At 40.6% G+C, this 15,594-nt stretch overlaps 1 protein-coding gene across 5 annotated transcripts in view; it reads left to right on the top strand.

Moving 5' to 3' along the window:
- The window catches only part of FRMPD4 (FERM and PDZ domain containing 4), a 583,947-nt gene that overhangs the window by 459,656 nt on the left and 108,697 nt on the right, over positions 1-15,594 (top strand). For all 5 annotated transcript variants that reach the window (XM_054472023.1, XM_054472020.1, XM_054472022.1 and 2 more), the window contains exons 3-4: positions 10,347-10,507; positions 15,419-15,521. In XM_054472023.1, the coding sequence (XP_054327998.1) occupies positions 10,347-10,507; positions 15,419-15,521 (264 nt within the window). The remainder of the gene's footprint in view (positions 1-10,346; positions 10,508-15,418; positions 15,522-15,594) is intronic.

Genomic DNA, 15,594 nt, shown 5'->3' on the forward strand with positions numbered 1-15,594 from the left:
ACCTGAGAAAGGTTTGGGGTGGTTACATTTCCAATCCCCAAAGGATTCAATCTATCGGAGCCCAAACAAGAGCACATGTAAGAACTATCAACCAGTCTGTCTCTTCATCACTCAAACCTGGGGCTACTCTGTTTCATCCCACTTGCTGTGGTAGGATTAAACCAGCAGGATGGAAATATGCCATTCCCCATCAGCACTCTAACTTCATTTTTAGGTTTCTAAAAATGCCACTGAATATTTCTGAATGTGAGAGTGGGACTTTTCAAGGGCTGTGATGAGCTTTGTGATATCAATGACTCTGTCCATCACGTTTGAGTATGTAAAACACCTTTTGGGCTCACACCAGAAGTTAGGAACCCTCTGGATCATACAGAACAGAAATCCTTACATTTTTTTGCTTTTGTAGTCCTGTCACTAAAAAAAGTTTTGAACATATACTGCCCCAAATGTGTATTAATTTATTCATAATTTATATATCTGTACTACTGTAAATAATATGTTATGGAGAATATAAAATATATGTTAAGAAGAGGTGTTGAAATGAAGGTAAAATATACATTTTAATCACTCTTAAATATTTTGCTATCACTGCTGCATTAAAAAATCAATATTTTAAATGATAAAGTGATCAAGGATGCTGATTTATTTTTGAACATCTTGGTTTAACATTTCATTGAGTAAAAATGTGAAGGTCTGGTTGCAAGTTCAGCTTATTTCTTTATTTGGTTTTAATCATTATCATTGGAGGAAAAAAAGAACTGCAGAAACATATGAAGAGGCAAATGGACAAAGTATGGCTCCAACTTGCTTACTAGATCATGAAATACCATTTTTCAATCCCATCTATGCAAGAGATTTTGTTGACATTCGTTTGGAAAGTTTCCATCTTCTTTGATGTCTGTCAGCTGTTCTTACAAACCAAATGGAAGATATTGCCTTTTTATTATATTTAACAAGTGAGTTCACAATCCACTGAAATGCTTCATTTGGAAGATTGCTAAACAGGTTAGACAAATCCATTTTCAAGTTTTCAAAGACTGCAGTTTTTATCTATGCATATTTGCATAATTTTCAATAAAACAATCATGTAACTGTTGTTATGTCTAAACATCTGTTTCCCTACATTCAGACCACAATCCAAGTTTATTTTGACAAACTAAGTTGCTTTCTCACTCTTTGCTGTATCTTCTTTACCCTGAAAAGACAACTCTTTTAGTTCATTGTCACCAGCTAACCAACAACCCCTTTGTCAGACAAAAGATTTTCATAGCCGCTGGACTTTATTTTAATCGTTTTGTTTCAAAACAACCACACTGTTGATATGCTAAAGTACTTCAATTACCCTGGAAGCCTCGTTTTGTTCTAGTCAAAGCTACTACTCCATTGTTGTATATTTTGCTATATTTCGTGCCAGTATCATAGGATTCTAAGAATTGTCTTTTTATAATAAGTTCTGGTATCTTGTAGGGCTAGACAACCATAGCATTTTTCTTGTTTAGAGTGTTCTTTTATAGCATTATGTAAAATTTAGAATTCTCATTGTTGAATTTTTTTAAAAAGGACTATTGAAATATCTTTATTGGATGGTATTAAATTTGTAAATTAATTTGGAGAAAACTAAAATTATCACATTTAGTCTACCCATTAAAAAGAAGCCTCATTTATTTCAAAACTTCCTAAAATTCTCCAACAAGATTCTTCTAAACATTTTGTGATTTTAAATTTAATTGTTCTGGATTGTCTTGGCTTTTCAAGTACTGTATAAGTTTCCAAGCTTGACTAAACAGTTCTGAATCTTTAAACGCTCCTGACAGTGTTGTGGGAATTGACTGACAGTGGCCTGTGGAATTGATTAGTGGAGGTTAAATTCTTCTGAACCCACAGTATGCGTATTCATGAAGGCAAAAAGCATGCAATTCACCATGTTATGTGAGCTGAAAACACACGATGTGCAGTTATGTATGTTCATATAAAATTTAACTCATTTCTAGTGAAGGGATTTGATTTGGCTCTTTTGATCCCAAAGGACAGAGGCAGTAGTTCCAGATGCAGAGAAGGTTTAGGATCCTGATTAGCGAGGGTTCCTGGCTCTTCTATCCCGATATTGCTCCACAGAGTGGTCTCTCTCTAAGTTTAGTAACTTCTCTTCCAACTCCCATCAGCGTTCCAGCAAAGATGGTTTCTGTTTTCTCATGTAGCACATATAAATCTTATTCCTAAACTCATGTGTGTGATCGTATTACATTCCTGCTGGTTGGCAATTCAAATGTAATCATGTTGAATATTCACAAGTTCTGGGAATCTTACACAGAGAAGAAATTTGAGCAGGGCTTTATGGTTTCAACCCATATTATGTGCTCCTAAGATACCCTGATCCAAATCTGTGTGATCCCCTGAAGTTCACTGACTGCCATTTCTTAGGCTCAGGCTTAAGTTGTGGTGCCTTGCCAGGCATCCCACCAAGCTGTTTCTCCTGGAGTTGCTGCCACCTCACAGGAGTCTTCTACCCTTGCTTCCTCAGCCAAGCTGCTCAGACTTTCAGGAAACAAAAGTAGGAAAGAGTTATAAGCAGTCAACTTTTGCTTTGAGCCCTGATAAATACATCACCCCTAAGGCAAGAATCTGCAAAAGACCTGTCTACTTTATTAGACCTGGGAGTGGAAAAAACCCAATGAGAACAAAGCAAAAATATATATATTTTCAATATATTACTTTACCACACACAATATCATCATTTTGACTCACTGGAAACCTAGAACTAGGTTCTAAAATGCCTCGTGACCTCTCTCCGTTGTAACCTATCAACTTTAACAATCCATACTTTGCTTTCTTTTATTCTTCCTACTGAAATTCTTGCTCTGAGGAACTCTGATTTACATAGATGGGCACTTTTGGTCAAAGCTTTCCATGTTAGGCCCCCTCCCAGGCCACAGTAGGGATTATGAATTTTGCAGCCCTACTGTGCCCAAGCCCAAATCCAGTCAGGGATGTGGGAAGATGGTGAAGAATAGACTATGGGGTTCCTGTGGCTTCCATGTCACCAAGGATAATAAGGGGAGAAGTTGCCTTTGGAAGTGTCTGTGGTGTTTGTCCAGTGTAACATACTTAGTCATGAATGACATGGGGAATGAAGTTGGTGGAGAAAATCCTTTTGACATGTGGAACTTCAGGGTATTTATTAATAAATACTATTTTAAGCACTATTTACAGACAGGATGCATGAGCTTTTGGTATATAACAAACATCCCCCAAATTCAGTGTCATAAAACCATCATCATGTCTTATCCCTTATTCAGGTAGCTGATCTAGGCTTGGGGGCTGGGCAGCTCTGCTATACTTAGCTTCTCACTGAGGTGCAGGCTCTGGTCATTCTAGAGAACAGGCTGAAAGGGCAGCAGCTACCTTGAGAAGGCCTTCTTGTGACGATGGTGGGCAGTAAGAACAGATGCCCAAACAAACTAGCATTTTTTACTTGTCACGTCTGGGCTCCATCATGGGACATGCTTAGGGCAATAGGATGTTAGCAGAGTCAAGGGGCAGAGAAACATGTACTGTGTATTGTGGGAAGGTACTGGAAAGGAATGTGGCATCTGGTGGCAAATCATGACCTAGAGAGCAAATCAAGACTAAGTCAGTCTACCACACAGACCAGTGCTACCAAGATAAGAGCATATATTGGTGCTTGGTCCTCTCTTGTAATCACAGCTGGTCACCCCTGAAACCTAACACCAACAATGACCTCAAGCATAACTTGGGCACAAAAATGTTTATACTCCATAAGTAGTTATACCTATCTGTGATCCAGTCTTAACTACCCAGGTAGCCTACCTGCCATTATCTTCCCAGATTCTTTCACCTCCACACCAAAGGTAATGGCTTCTAAATTTGGATTTTCCTTCCAGAATCCTTCCACTCAGCACATATTTTGAAAAGGACTTTGCTGGCTTCAATGAGTGCATCAAAAACTGGAATGACTTTAGGTTTTCACACAGCGTGCTTTCTACTAGTCAAAGCAATTATTTGTGACACATTGGGTGTATCAGTGTTTTATTTCTGCTGAGAAAGAAGGGCTCCAAGAGTTCAAGGAAAGCCCTTTCCTTTTGTTATGGGGAGTTAGGCAGCAGGATTTCTGTCATTCCTTTTGAAATGAAATCTGTCAGAAAAAGGAAGATTGCTCACTTTATCTTGATGGACATATTTTCCATTTCAATTAATATACTCTGTATTTTTTGGGTCACAGATTCCTGGCCTATCTGTGTGTGTTTTAGAGAAAGTTGGGGACAGAGGATGGAGGTTTGAATAGCTCATCAGTTGTATACTTCTAGTCTCAGCATCAGAATTCACTGACGCATGTTCAGCAGGTAAAAAAAATATGTTGCTTTTTCAGCTCATTAAACAAGGACTCAAGCATCTTTATTAAAAAAAAAAAAATGTTGCAAGTACAGGGCCAAAAACTGCTTGCCTTGTTACAGAGGGTCAAATGATGTTTCATGCGGAACATGCTAGTAGGGATGCATTCTTACTGGAAAAGAGACAGGGGTTGATTACTTTTAGGTAATATATTCTGAAAACACAACCTGTTGAGAAAGAAGATGAGAATGCCATTGGAAGGTTATCCTCAACATGCAAGCAAAACAAAAATAATAAAAAAATCATTAGCAAAGATGACAACACTAGACCAAGCAGTGACCACACAGTACACATTTGGTTGTGTTTCAAGCCTTATTTGGGTAGAGGAAAAAAAAAAAACCAATGAAGAAATATAGGCCAATGTAAGCCTCTGTTGACACAGAGAATGGCAGCATCTGAGGTTGAAAGGACGTATGCCTGTATCGCCCCTAATTATAGAACATCATCAGTGCTTCTTATTTCCCTCAAGACTCAGGCTTGCCCCCGGCACTATGTTCAATGGTCACTTAATGGTCTAGAAACACGGTTGAAAAAAAACATATTAACAGCGGAAACATATTAACAGCGGTCCAGTCACCAGAGCACCTGGATTTTCTCCTACCTTCTTTTATTCTTTTGTGTTCTGGTACAGTCTTGCCTTGTGTATATCAATGTATATTTGTATTTATTGTGTCACTGCATTTGATAGGATTTTTCAAATTGAAAGCCTCAGAGCTTATGTAGGATTTGTGAGGCATTTTACTAAGAAAGTTGGGCTGCAAGTATTTTAAATGTTATTGAGTTTATTTTCATATTTTAAGACTGACTGATTTCATAATGTCTGAAACGGACTCCTTTCTATTCATTGATCTCCAGAGATGAAAATAACAATCAATACTTTGTTTTTAACTCTTATTTGAAGTTCAAGGGTACACGTGTAGGTTTGTTACATAGGAAAACTTATGTCATGAGGGTTTGTTGCACAGATTATTTCATCACCCAGGTATCAAGCCTAGTACCCATTAGTTGTTTTTCCTGATCCTCTCCCTCCTCCCACCCTTCACCCTCAAGTAGGCCCCAGTGTGTGTCATTCCCCTCTATGTGTCCATGTGTTCTCATCATTTAGCTCCCACTTATAAGTGAGAACATTCCAGTCAATGCTTTTTGAGTGCTTACTACGTGCTTACATTTTGCTGAGTGCTTCATGTTTATTCATTCAGTTTTCACAAGTATCTTATGAACTTGTTATGATCATTGTCACCATTTTACAGATGAGAAAACTGAAATATAGAGTGATGGAGTAATTTGTGCAGGTCACGTCAATAAGAAGTAGGGGAGCCAGGACTTGAATTCAGGCAGTCTGGCTCCAAAGTCTCTCACCAAACGATCATATCAGTTCTCATGTTCACACTGCACCTGGGCATTTATTTGTTTCTTGTACAAACTAGAAAATGTCACCTACTTGAAGAGACAAATGTCTCCCATAATGTGGATACATCAGGACACGAGAACCGCATGCTCATAGGCAACATGCTCATAGGTATATCCTCACTGGGAACGTCTGCTGTGTGCAGGAAAATGGTTCCAGAGTAGAAATCCCACTCCTAGTCTATCACGGTGGCCTCCAAATATATTAAAAGCAAAACAATTTCTGCGGCTTCTGCCACTCTCACCCTGGTCCAAGCCACCACCATCAGGAGTTGATGTAATGGCCCCTGAAATGCTTCTACCAGTACCCTCTCCTGTCATCAGCAGGGCAGCTGGATCACATGTCTACTTGTTCCACTCAGAACAAAAGACAAAGTCTTTCCAAGAGCCTGTGTGATCTGTGTCCCTCCTTCCCATCACTTCTTTACTCCTCACCACTCTGCCTGCAACCCCACATCCTTATCTGCACCACTAGCCTTCAGATTGTTCCTGGGCAGGTTCACGTCAGGCACATTATGCCTCAGGACCTTTGTGCCTCATGGTCCCTCTGTTGGAAGTGCTCCCCCCGAAATGTTTCCTGACCCCTGCTGATCATTACAGCACCTTCACCCACCCACTCCACCCACTCAGCTCTCTATCCTTCCTCCCTGCCTTATTTTTCTCCCTAGTGTTTATAATGACTGGCTCTTCCATCTATTTTACTAATGTGTTAGTTTCTTCTTTGTCTCTGAACACTGGCGTGAACACTTTCTTTTTTGTCTGCTTTCTTTCCCAGTGCAATCCCAGAAATGAGAATCCAGTGGGCGTTTTACGAATTGACTAAATGAACAAATGAGTGCATTGTGGAGTTGTTTTGGAGAATTAAATGAACTAGCATATGGAAAGCATTTGGAACCAACAATGCTTAGCATGAAATTAATGTTTAATAAATGTCAGGTATCAATAAAAGAATAATGTAATAGTTATTGAATGAATGATGCATTAGATACTATTACTTGTTCCTGTGGTAGGAAGAGAGTAATCAACCTCCAGAAGTTTTAAATATGTTAATGTACATTTACAATGGTTGCTAGAGAAGATAATCAGGGACATCATTTGTGTCCTCTTTTCCTATTGCCTGGTGGGCATACTATAATCCACCCTTCTCTAGGCAAGAGAGTGGTTCTCAAACTTTGTTGGACTTGGGAATCACCTGCAGAGTTTTAAAAAATTGATCCTGGTTCCCGTCCCAGATATTCTGATACGGTTAGTCTGGAATGTAACTTGGGCATTAGGAGTTTTGAAATGCTCCCTGAGTGATTCTAATGCGCAGCAAAGTTTGGGAATCACTGCCTTAAGCTTTTCACAGAGCTAGCAACAGCAGAAGGAAAAGCCTTCCTCAGTCCCTCTCTATGCTTGGAATCGAGAGTTGCACCAACCTCAGTTCTAAAACACATGTGACCATTAGCAAGTCACCTAGCTTCAGCAAGCTTTACCTTCCTCAATTTTATGTCTGCTGTGGAAAATGGTGAAAACTCAGAATTCAGGGCCAGGTTCCAAAAATGTGAATTTTCCTTCTTCCCTCTCTCCCTTCCTTTCATTCTTCCTTCCTCCCTCCCTTCTTTTCTTCTTTCTGTCCCTTCTTTCATCTGGAGTCAAAAGGACAGAATTGTTTTCAGATGTGGCTCAAAAATGGCTTGCTCTGAGATGGTGCTTTCTTACAGAGGGGACCAGAGAACCGAAGTGTCCACCATGCCTAGCTGGCCCCATTCTCCCCCAGGCATACCCAGCCATTCCTGTTTCAGGTCCAGGAGGGATCAATGTCTGAAGGTCAAGTTCCCACCCATTGGGGCCCACTGTGGGAGTATCAGACGTCCTACTAGTGTCCCGGGTTCCAGCCCTGGCCTCCCCACTTCTTCCCTGTGTCTTAGTGCCTCCCAGCCTGGGGCCTTGTCTGAGGCTCCTACCCTGGTTCCTGGGGCTCACTCTGCATTGGTTTTGCTGGCTCACTCAGGGTCTGGAATTCTGTCCTCTGACACCCAGGCCTCTCCGTCTGATCTCCTGCCCACCTGAGTTCTGCCCACCTCTCTTCATCCATCCCAAGCGTATACCATATCATGGTAGCTGTGTCTAATCTCTGGGTCCAGAAAAATGCCTGCACCCACCCTATAATGCCACCAATCTCAGCCTGGACTTTTCTATTAATAGAATGGTGGTGAGACACGGGGGATAGCACAATACTGGGGCCAGCATCATGGGTGTGTGACCCATGCAGTGACACAGGACCCTGGGCTGGGTTTAATGTTCTGCTGTCTTGAAATTAGTCATGTTTGAATGAGAGGCTCCACATTTTCATTTTGCAGTGTTTCTGCAAATTATCTAATGTGCCCCACACTTCAAATCAGAAGACCTGGTATGGATTGCACCTGGCTTACACCTGAGAAAAGCGTGACCTCGGCCAAGTTATTTTTCCTATCTTGGCATCTGCAAAGAAGGAATGAGTGGGGTAAAACTGCCTCCATCACAGGGGAATTTTAAGAATGAAATAAGGTAACAGATGAGTGTTAGCACATGGTGCACAACATGTTAGTTCTCAACTAACACTTCTCTTTTTCCTACCGTTCCACCTCCCAAGAAGCTAAGTCGAAAAGACACTTCCTTTCTGTTTAAAATGGATTTTAAATGTTTGTTTTCCTAGATAGTGATATATACCTAAAGGACAGATCTTAGGAGGTTGTCATTGATCTTACCTCATTCTTATTAATTATGCAGAAAGACAACAGGATTCCTTCTTTGCTATCTTTCTTTATTACATTGAACAATATGTTGTCCAGATGGCATATAGAGTAGCATCTTCCAAGATATTTTTAAATGATCTTCTTTTACTTATTGAAGAAGATTATAGAGAGAGAAATTTGAATTAAACCCGTGTCATTGAAATAATCATAGCTTACATTACATTAAGGAGATTTCTATTATTCAGACTAATAACTTTTCCCCAAAAGAAGGCTGCCTTGAACAATGTGCATGAGTGAAGACTTCATCAAGAGTCATGGGATTGAATCTTTAACCCAACCCTCTGGCATACCAGCCATGAGCCCTTAATGACAATAAACTAGTATTTTGATCTCAGTTTTCTTACTGGTAAAATCCACAAAATCATACCAGTTCTGCCCTCATTCTCAATTTGTGTATCAAATTAGGTATTTGTGGAAGTATTTTGAAAATTTTTGAATGCTATACAAATTTCGAGTTGGGATTATTGATAAGACTTCTGAAGTTTAGGTGTTAATGAAAAGATTCATTTGAACCACTTGAAAATCTTTCCGGAGAACAAACGCCAAGAGCTAAGTTCTCAACTTCTTTGGAAATGGAGATGTATTTGACAACAGGGTAGTGTGTCACCACCAAAATAATCCACTTCAATTTTACTGGGGCCAGAAGCCATAGGTATTACCTTCTAAATGTCTAAAACCCTCTGAGGCTGTTTCCAAGCATATCAGTTATAACTTAACAGCTTTTCACAAAGAAATCTTTTTCTCTACTTATTAATTCAAGTATTAATTGAGAATGTACTATGTGCCAGATACAGTTCTAGGCACCTGAGATAAATCAGTGAATGAAACCAAGTTCCTTGCCCTCATAGGGTGTATGTTCCAGTGTATAGAGCAAAACAACAAAAATAACCATAAAATTAAGTATACTGTTGACCCTTGAACAACATGGGGCTTGGGGCGCCAACCCCACATGCAGTCAAAAATCCACGTATAACTTTGGATGCCCTCAGAACTTAATTACTGATAGCATACTGTTGACCAGAAGTCTTACCGATAACATAACAGTTGATTAACATATATTTTGTATGTTATATGCATTATACTCATATACTGTATTCTTACAATAAAGTTAGAGAAAACAAAATGTTATTAAGAAAGTCATAGGGAAGAGAAAATATATTTATTAATCATTAAGTAGAAGTAGATCATCATAAAGTTTTCCATCCTCATTGTCTTCACATTGAGTAAATTAAGAAGGGGAAGGAACAACAGGGGATGGTCTTGCTGTCTCAGGGGTGGCAGAGGAGGAAGAAAATCTATGTATAAGTGGACCTGTGCAGTTCAAACCTGTGTTGTTCAAGAGCCAACTGCATTCTACAGCACGTTAGCACGTGATTAGTGCTGTGGGGAACAAAGAAGTAGAAGGGCATAAAGGGGATCAGGCATGTTGGGGAGCAGGGTTGCATTTTTAAAATGTATGGCCAGGACAGTCCTCTTCAAGGTCATATGTGAGCACAAGCTTGAGCGAGGTGAGGCTGAGCCATACGCATATCTGCAGGATAGGCATTCCAGGTTGGAGGAACAGCCAATGCAAAAGCCTGAAGCAAAACTGGCCCAAGTAGGCCACGAAAGAAGCATGACTATGGGTCTCCCCAGATCTTTCTCACTCTCTACCAAAAAACAGGTTTTGAAATTAAAGAGAATATGATTGCCAGGCCAATGCCTAAGACATACATTGATGCCTTGTTTCTCTTGTATGTGCTTTCTCCACAGTCACATGACACAGGCAATCCCTTTTGACGACCCTCGGTTAGAGAGCTGCCAAATCATCCCTCCGGCTCCTCGGAAGGTGGAGATGAGAAGGGACCCCGTGCTGGGATTTGGTTTTGTGGCAGGGAGTGAAAAGCCAGTGGTTGTTCGCTCAGTAACACCAGGTAAGCACCCAATCCCAGTGCTTGGTTTCCTGGGACTGTCTGCCACACCCTGCCAGAATAACTACTGTTCAGTTTCATAAGTGTCCAGGCTGTGAAAGCTGGATATGTTTTTCCAAAACCTGGATAGAGTCACTTCACCAGAGGAACAGAAATGCCTCCTCAAACTAGGTTTTAAACTGCCAAATCCATCATTATCACCAGACTCAGGAAAATACTGAGCCATCATCTATAACCATGGAAATGACTCACTTCTTAACTTATGAATGCAGACAATAAGAGGCAGGCCCTGTACTGTATTACAGTAAGCCCATGATGAATTCCTTAGTGAAAAAAAGGAGGAAGAGGTTACAGTAGGATTTAGTTCATAGGGATAGTTGGATTATTTCACAAGTATGCACTCTGCTCCCTTCTCATTAGAAGCAGAAGAAAGGGAAAACCATACTCCGTTGCTGTTGGGCTGGACCAGGTGATTGACATTGGCCAACGGCATATTAGCAAAGATGACATAAGCAAAGGCTTGAGACGTGCTTGTGTGATTGAGCTTGTTTCCTGAGCTTCTGCCATGGCTATAAGAAGAGAGTTTTTGGCTGGGTGCAGTGGCTCACGCCATAATCCCAGCACTTTGAGAGGCCAAGGCTGGTGGGTCACTTGAAGCCAGGAGTTCGAGACTAGCCTGGCCAACATGGCAAAACCCCATCTCTACTAAAAAGACAAAAAATTAGCCAGGTGTGGTGGCGCATGCCTGCAGTCCCAGCTACTCAGGAGGCTGAGGCATGAGAATTGCCTGAACCCAGGAGGGAGAGGTTGCAGTGAGCCGAGATTGCGCTACTGTACTCCAGCCTGGGCAAAAGAGTGAGACCCTGTCTCAAAAAAAAAAAAAAAAAAAAAAAAAAGAGTTTTCCCCAGGTAGCTGTGATCTCTTCCATGTGAGCCCCATAATGAACACACGAGGCAGCAAGCCTGCAGTGGGGAGCCAAGTACAGCCTCATCTGCAGTTTGGTACACAACTGTCCAGCTAAGCCTGGCTGAAATCAGCCAGCATGTGGTTATCCTAAAGACCTATAAGCATGAGAAGAAATGATCATTGGTCACCTATTGAGCTTGGGGGTGATTTGTTATCCAGCAAATGCTGACTAATACAGTATATGTCAAATCTTTAAAATTCTACAATATGATTAGATAACTAATGTACTTTCCCTCAATCTTCATGTTACAGTATACAGATGTTCCGCTGTCAACACAGCTGAATACAATGGACTATGATGCATTCGCCTGAAGTGGGCTGCCTTTACCTTTCCAGAAACAATGTGCTTTTATTATTTATTTATTATATATGTATTTATATGCTTACTGTAAAGGACTCATATTGGATTTATTTTCAGAAAAAAAGGGGAATTATCTTCCATGCCCTTTCTTCACAGGATTTTGCAAATCAGTAACAGGAATCAGCAGTAAAGTACTACACTTAGGAGCACAGACTCTGGCATCAGACTGCCTGAATCTGACTCCTACCTCTGCCCCTTTTTAGACTTTTTAGCTTCCATGTTAAATTCCCTGCATTTCAGTTTGATGTAACTTCTCTACATCTTCTGTATAATGGGGATCAGAGTAGTATCTACCTTCTAGGGCTATGGAAAGGATGCAATAAATTAGAAGAATGCCAGGCACATCCTGGTCATTCTGTAGATGTTTACTTTTATTGTTATTGTTATTTAACTCTAAAATGTTTGGCCAGTTGAGTGTCTCAATGAAGGGAAATGAAACTCAAGTAGCGTCCTGGTATAGATTTTAAAATTTGGTTTCATTTTTCATTATTTTGACATAATATGCCCCAGGGCAAGCACCACAAATAATTAACCACTTTAGACTTGTGCTATCTGCTAAACTTTTTTATTAAATGTAGATCATATTTTAGTTCTCTGTGTAAGATTGTTGAGCTCGACACAATTGAGAATTCCCAAAACAGATCTGTTGCTTCTTACGATAACATGCTTTGTAAAAAAAAAAAAAAAAAAAAAATAGAAACAATGTAGATAGTATAGAGGAGAAAGTAAAAAAAAATCACCTAAATTTCTACTACCAAGATATAGCCATTATTGATGTAGACAGCGATAATATGTATTGTAGATATAATTCCATGCATACACAAACACACATATGTATTACATATGAGATCATGTATTTTATACATACATAATACATATATATAGATGTATGTACGTATATGCAGACACATTTTTTCCTAAATGGAATAATATTTGGCATGCTGTTTTATAATATTGGGATAATCTAACATCTCTGATTATGAGATTCTCTGAAGTATGTGTCTTCCCAGGAGGTGAATGAAGATTCAAGTCTTATTTTTTATTTTTTGGTATTATCTCACTGTTTCTACAACCTCTCTCCTTCCTTGCCCTCAGTTCTCCTTAGCTTCGAAGACACTAATACCTACTGTTACACAATTTTGAGAAGAGTAGAAAAAAAGTAAAAACAAAGGTCAAAGAATACTATTTCCAGTTATTTTTATGAGTGAAAATGTTGGTCAAACAAGCTGTGTCTATCATAAAAATGACTCTACAGAAGTCCCAAGTGATTTCAGTGCGTGACTAGATTTTCTATAGTAGGCAATCCAGACTTCAAAGTAAAGGCCATGAGACAGTTCTCTTGAAGTGTGCCACTGTTTTGTATTTTGGATGGGACAGTGTGTTTCTTCTCCAGAATTCTTGATTAAAGTTGCTTGATTAGACAAGAATAGTTTCATTTGATCAAAAAGCATGGGTCAAATATAAGAGTATGTTAATCTGAGAGTGGTTTTCTTATTAGAATAGTTAACATTCGTCCTTCAGTTACTTTGAAAGTTTTTCTGTATTTGATCAGTGTTTGATTGCTAACCATTTGTTTGACTGAATTTGAGTGATTACTTGCACATAATTTAATACTTATCATAAGTTTCCCAAGTGGTTTTTCTGAGTTCCTTATGTGTGCAAACACTGAATCCCACATCTGTAAAATGAATATTTTGCATCAATAATATGAGGACATGTTAAGTTTCCCCTACTCTCTTACTTCCCGGAAGGAAGACAAATTTATGCTACAGCTTGAATGACACATATGCCTCGTATCTGGGAGGGTAGAGAACAACTGAATTACTTTCAGTTCCATGTTCTGGGTATGAAGTGTTCGTTTCAATTACTAAATGAAGTAATAACAATAATATTTGAAAGATAGCGTTTCAGCTGCAACTATCACCCAGAGTCAGACCTGTGGAAATATAGTTAAAATTATAGTACCATATGCTACCATATCAATATTTGGGAGGTAATTGCACATGTCTAGAGCTTAATTCAGGTAATTGTTTTTATGTCTTACTTAAATACAGATGCATGCTTCACTCAGATGTGGTTTTAAGTTTATGTGTCAAGAAACCTGGCAGTGACTAAGTTCTGAATTATAGGAACAAATTCAAAAGGGACATTCACCATTCTGAACTTGGAAGAGTCCAAGCTAAGATCTAGTCCTCCCTTCAAGTCAATTCTTTAACCTGTGTGAGCCTCAATTATCTCATTATATGGAAGGGATTATAGTATTCAGTGAAGTTACTAGGCCAAGAATTTAACCCATTGCCTGGTGCATAATAAATGCTCAACAAATATTAGTTTCCTACTCCCTTCTTGGAAACAACGGAAAGAGAAAAGGGCCAGGCACAGTGGCTCATGCCTGTAATCCCAGCATTTTGGGAGGCTGAGGTGGGAGGATTGCTTGAGCCCAGGATTTTGAGACCAGCCTGGGCAACACAGTGAGATCTTGTCTCTACAAAAAATAAACAGGGCCGGGCTCGGGGGCTCACGCCTGTAATCCCAGCACTTTGGGAGGCCGAGGCAGGTGGATCATGAGGTCAGGAGATCGAGACCATCCTGGCTAACACAGTGAAACCCCGTCTCTACTAAAAATACAAAAAATTAGCCGGGCGTGGTGGCGGGCGCCTGTAGTCCCAGCTTCTCGGGAGGCTGAGGCAGGAGAATGGCATCAACCCGGGAGGCGGAGGTTGCAGTAAGCTGAGATCGTGCCACTGCACTCCAGCCTGGGCGACAGAGCAAGTCTCCATCTCTAAATAAATAAATAAATAAACAAACAAACAAAATTAGCCGGGTGGGTGGTGTGTGCCCATGGTCCCAGCTACTCAGCAGGCTGAGGTGGGAGGGTTGCTGGAGGGATGCACATGGAACTGTGAGGGAGGAAGGGGACACCCGCCTAGCCAGCCAGATCAGCTGAATCAACCCTGGCGATCAATGGGGTGACAGATGTCACAGCCAGATCACCTTCACATCCGAACACCCTTTTACTGAGATATCTTACAATTCCCCACAGTATGCTGTCTCCCTACTTGTAATAAGTACATAAATGCACCTTTGTTTGAATCTAGCTGCGCCGAATTGTTGCAGCTTTGGCCTCAAGGTATCAACACAACTGATTGGCTACCTGTTGAGAGAATAGGTCCTTCTAGGGGCCTCACCACACACACACACACAAAATATGGCCTGTTGACCAGCAGCATCAGCAGCACCTAGGAGCTTGTGAGAACTGCATTATCTCACCCTGCACCCCTGCATGATAACAAGATCCCCAGGTGATTCACCATAAAGTGTGAGAACCGCTGCTAGACTGAGTCTCGACCTTGCTTGTAAAGTTTTAGAAAAATGTGGAGGCCTGGGTCCCATCCCCAAAGATTTCGATTTAATTGGTCAGGGTAAAGCCTGGGCCTCAGAATTGTCCAAAGAACACCCAAGTGTGTTTGGGTTTCGGTTTTGCTGATAGCACCATTTGCTCACAGTGAATCATGATCAGGAGAGGAGGCTTGGGATAGGTTGTCAATGGTCTTCTCACCTGTGCTTCATTCTTATTTGTCTCCAGGTGGCCCCTCTGAAGGCAAGCTGATCCCGGGAGATCAGATTGTAATGATTAATGATGAACCGGTCAGTGCTGCACCCAGAGAGCGGGTCATCGATCTGGTCAGGTGGGTGACTCACTCACCTGTGTCCTGTTCTGCCTTGAAGGCTCCTGCACAGCTCTGAGGTCTCAACTAGCAG

The sequence above is a fragment of the Pongo pygmaeus genome, chromosome X (assembly GCF_028885625.2).
Source record: "Pongo pygmaeus isolate AG05252 chromosome X, NHGRI_mPonPyg2-v2.0_pri, whole genome shotgun sequence".
NCBI classification, from domain to species: Eukaryota; Metazoa; Chordata; class Mammalia; order Primates; family Hominidae; genus Pongo; species Pongo pygmaeus.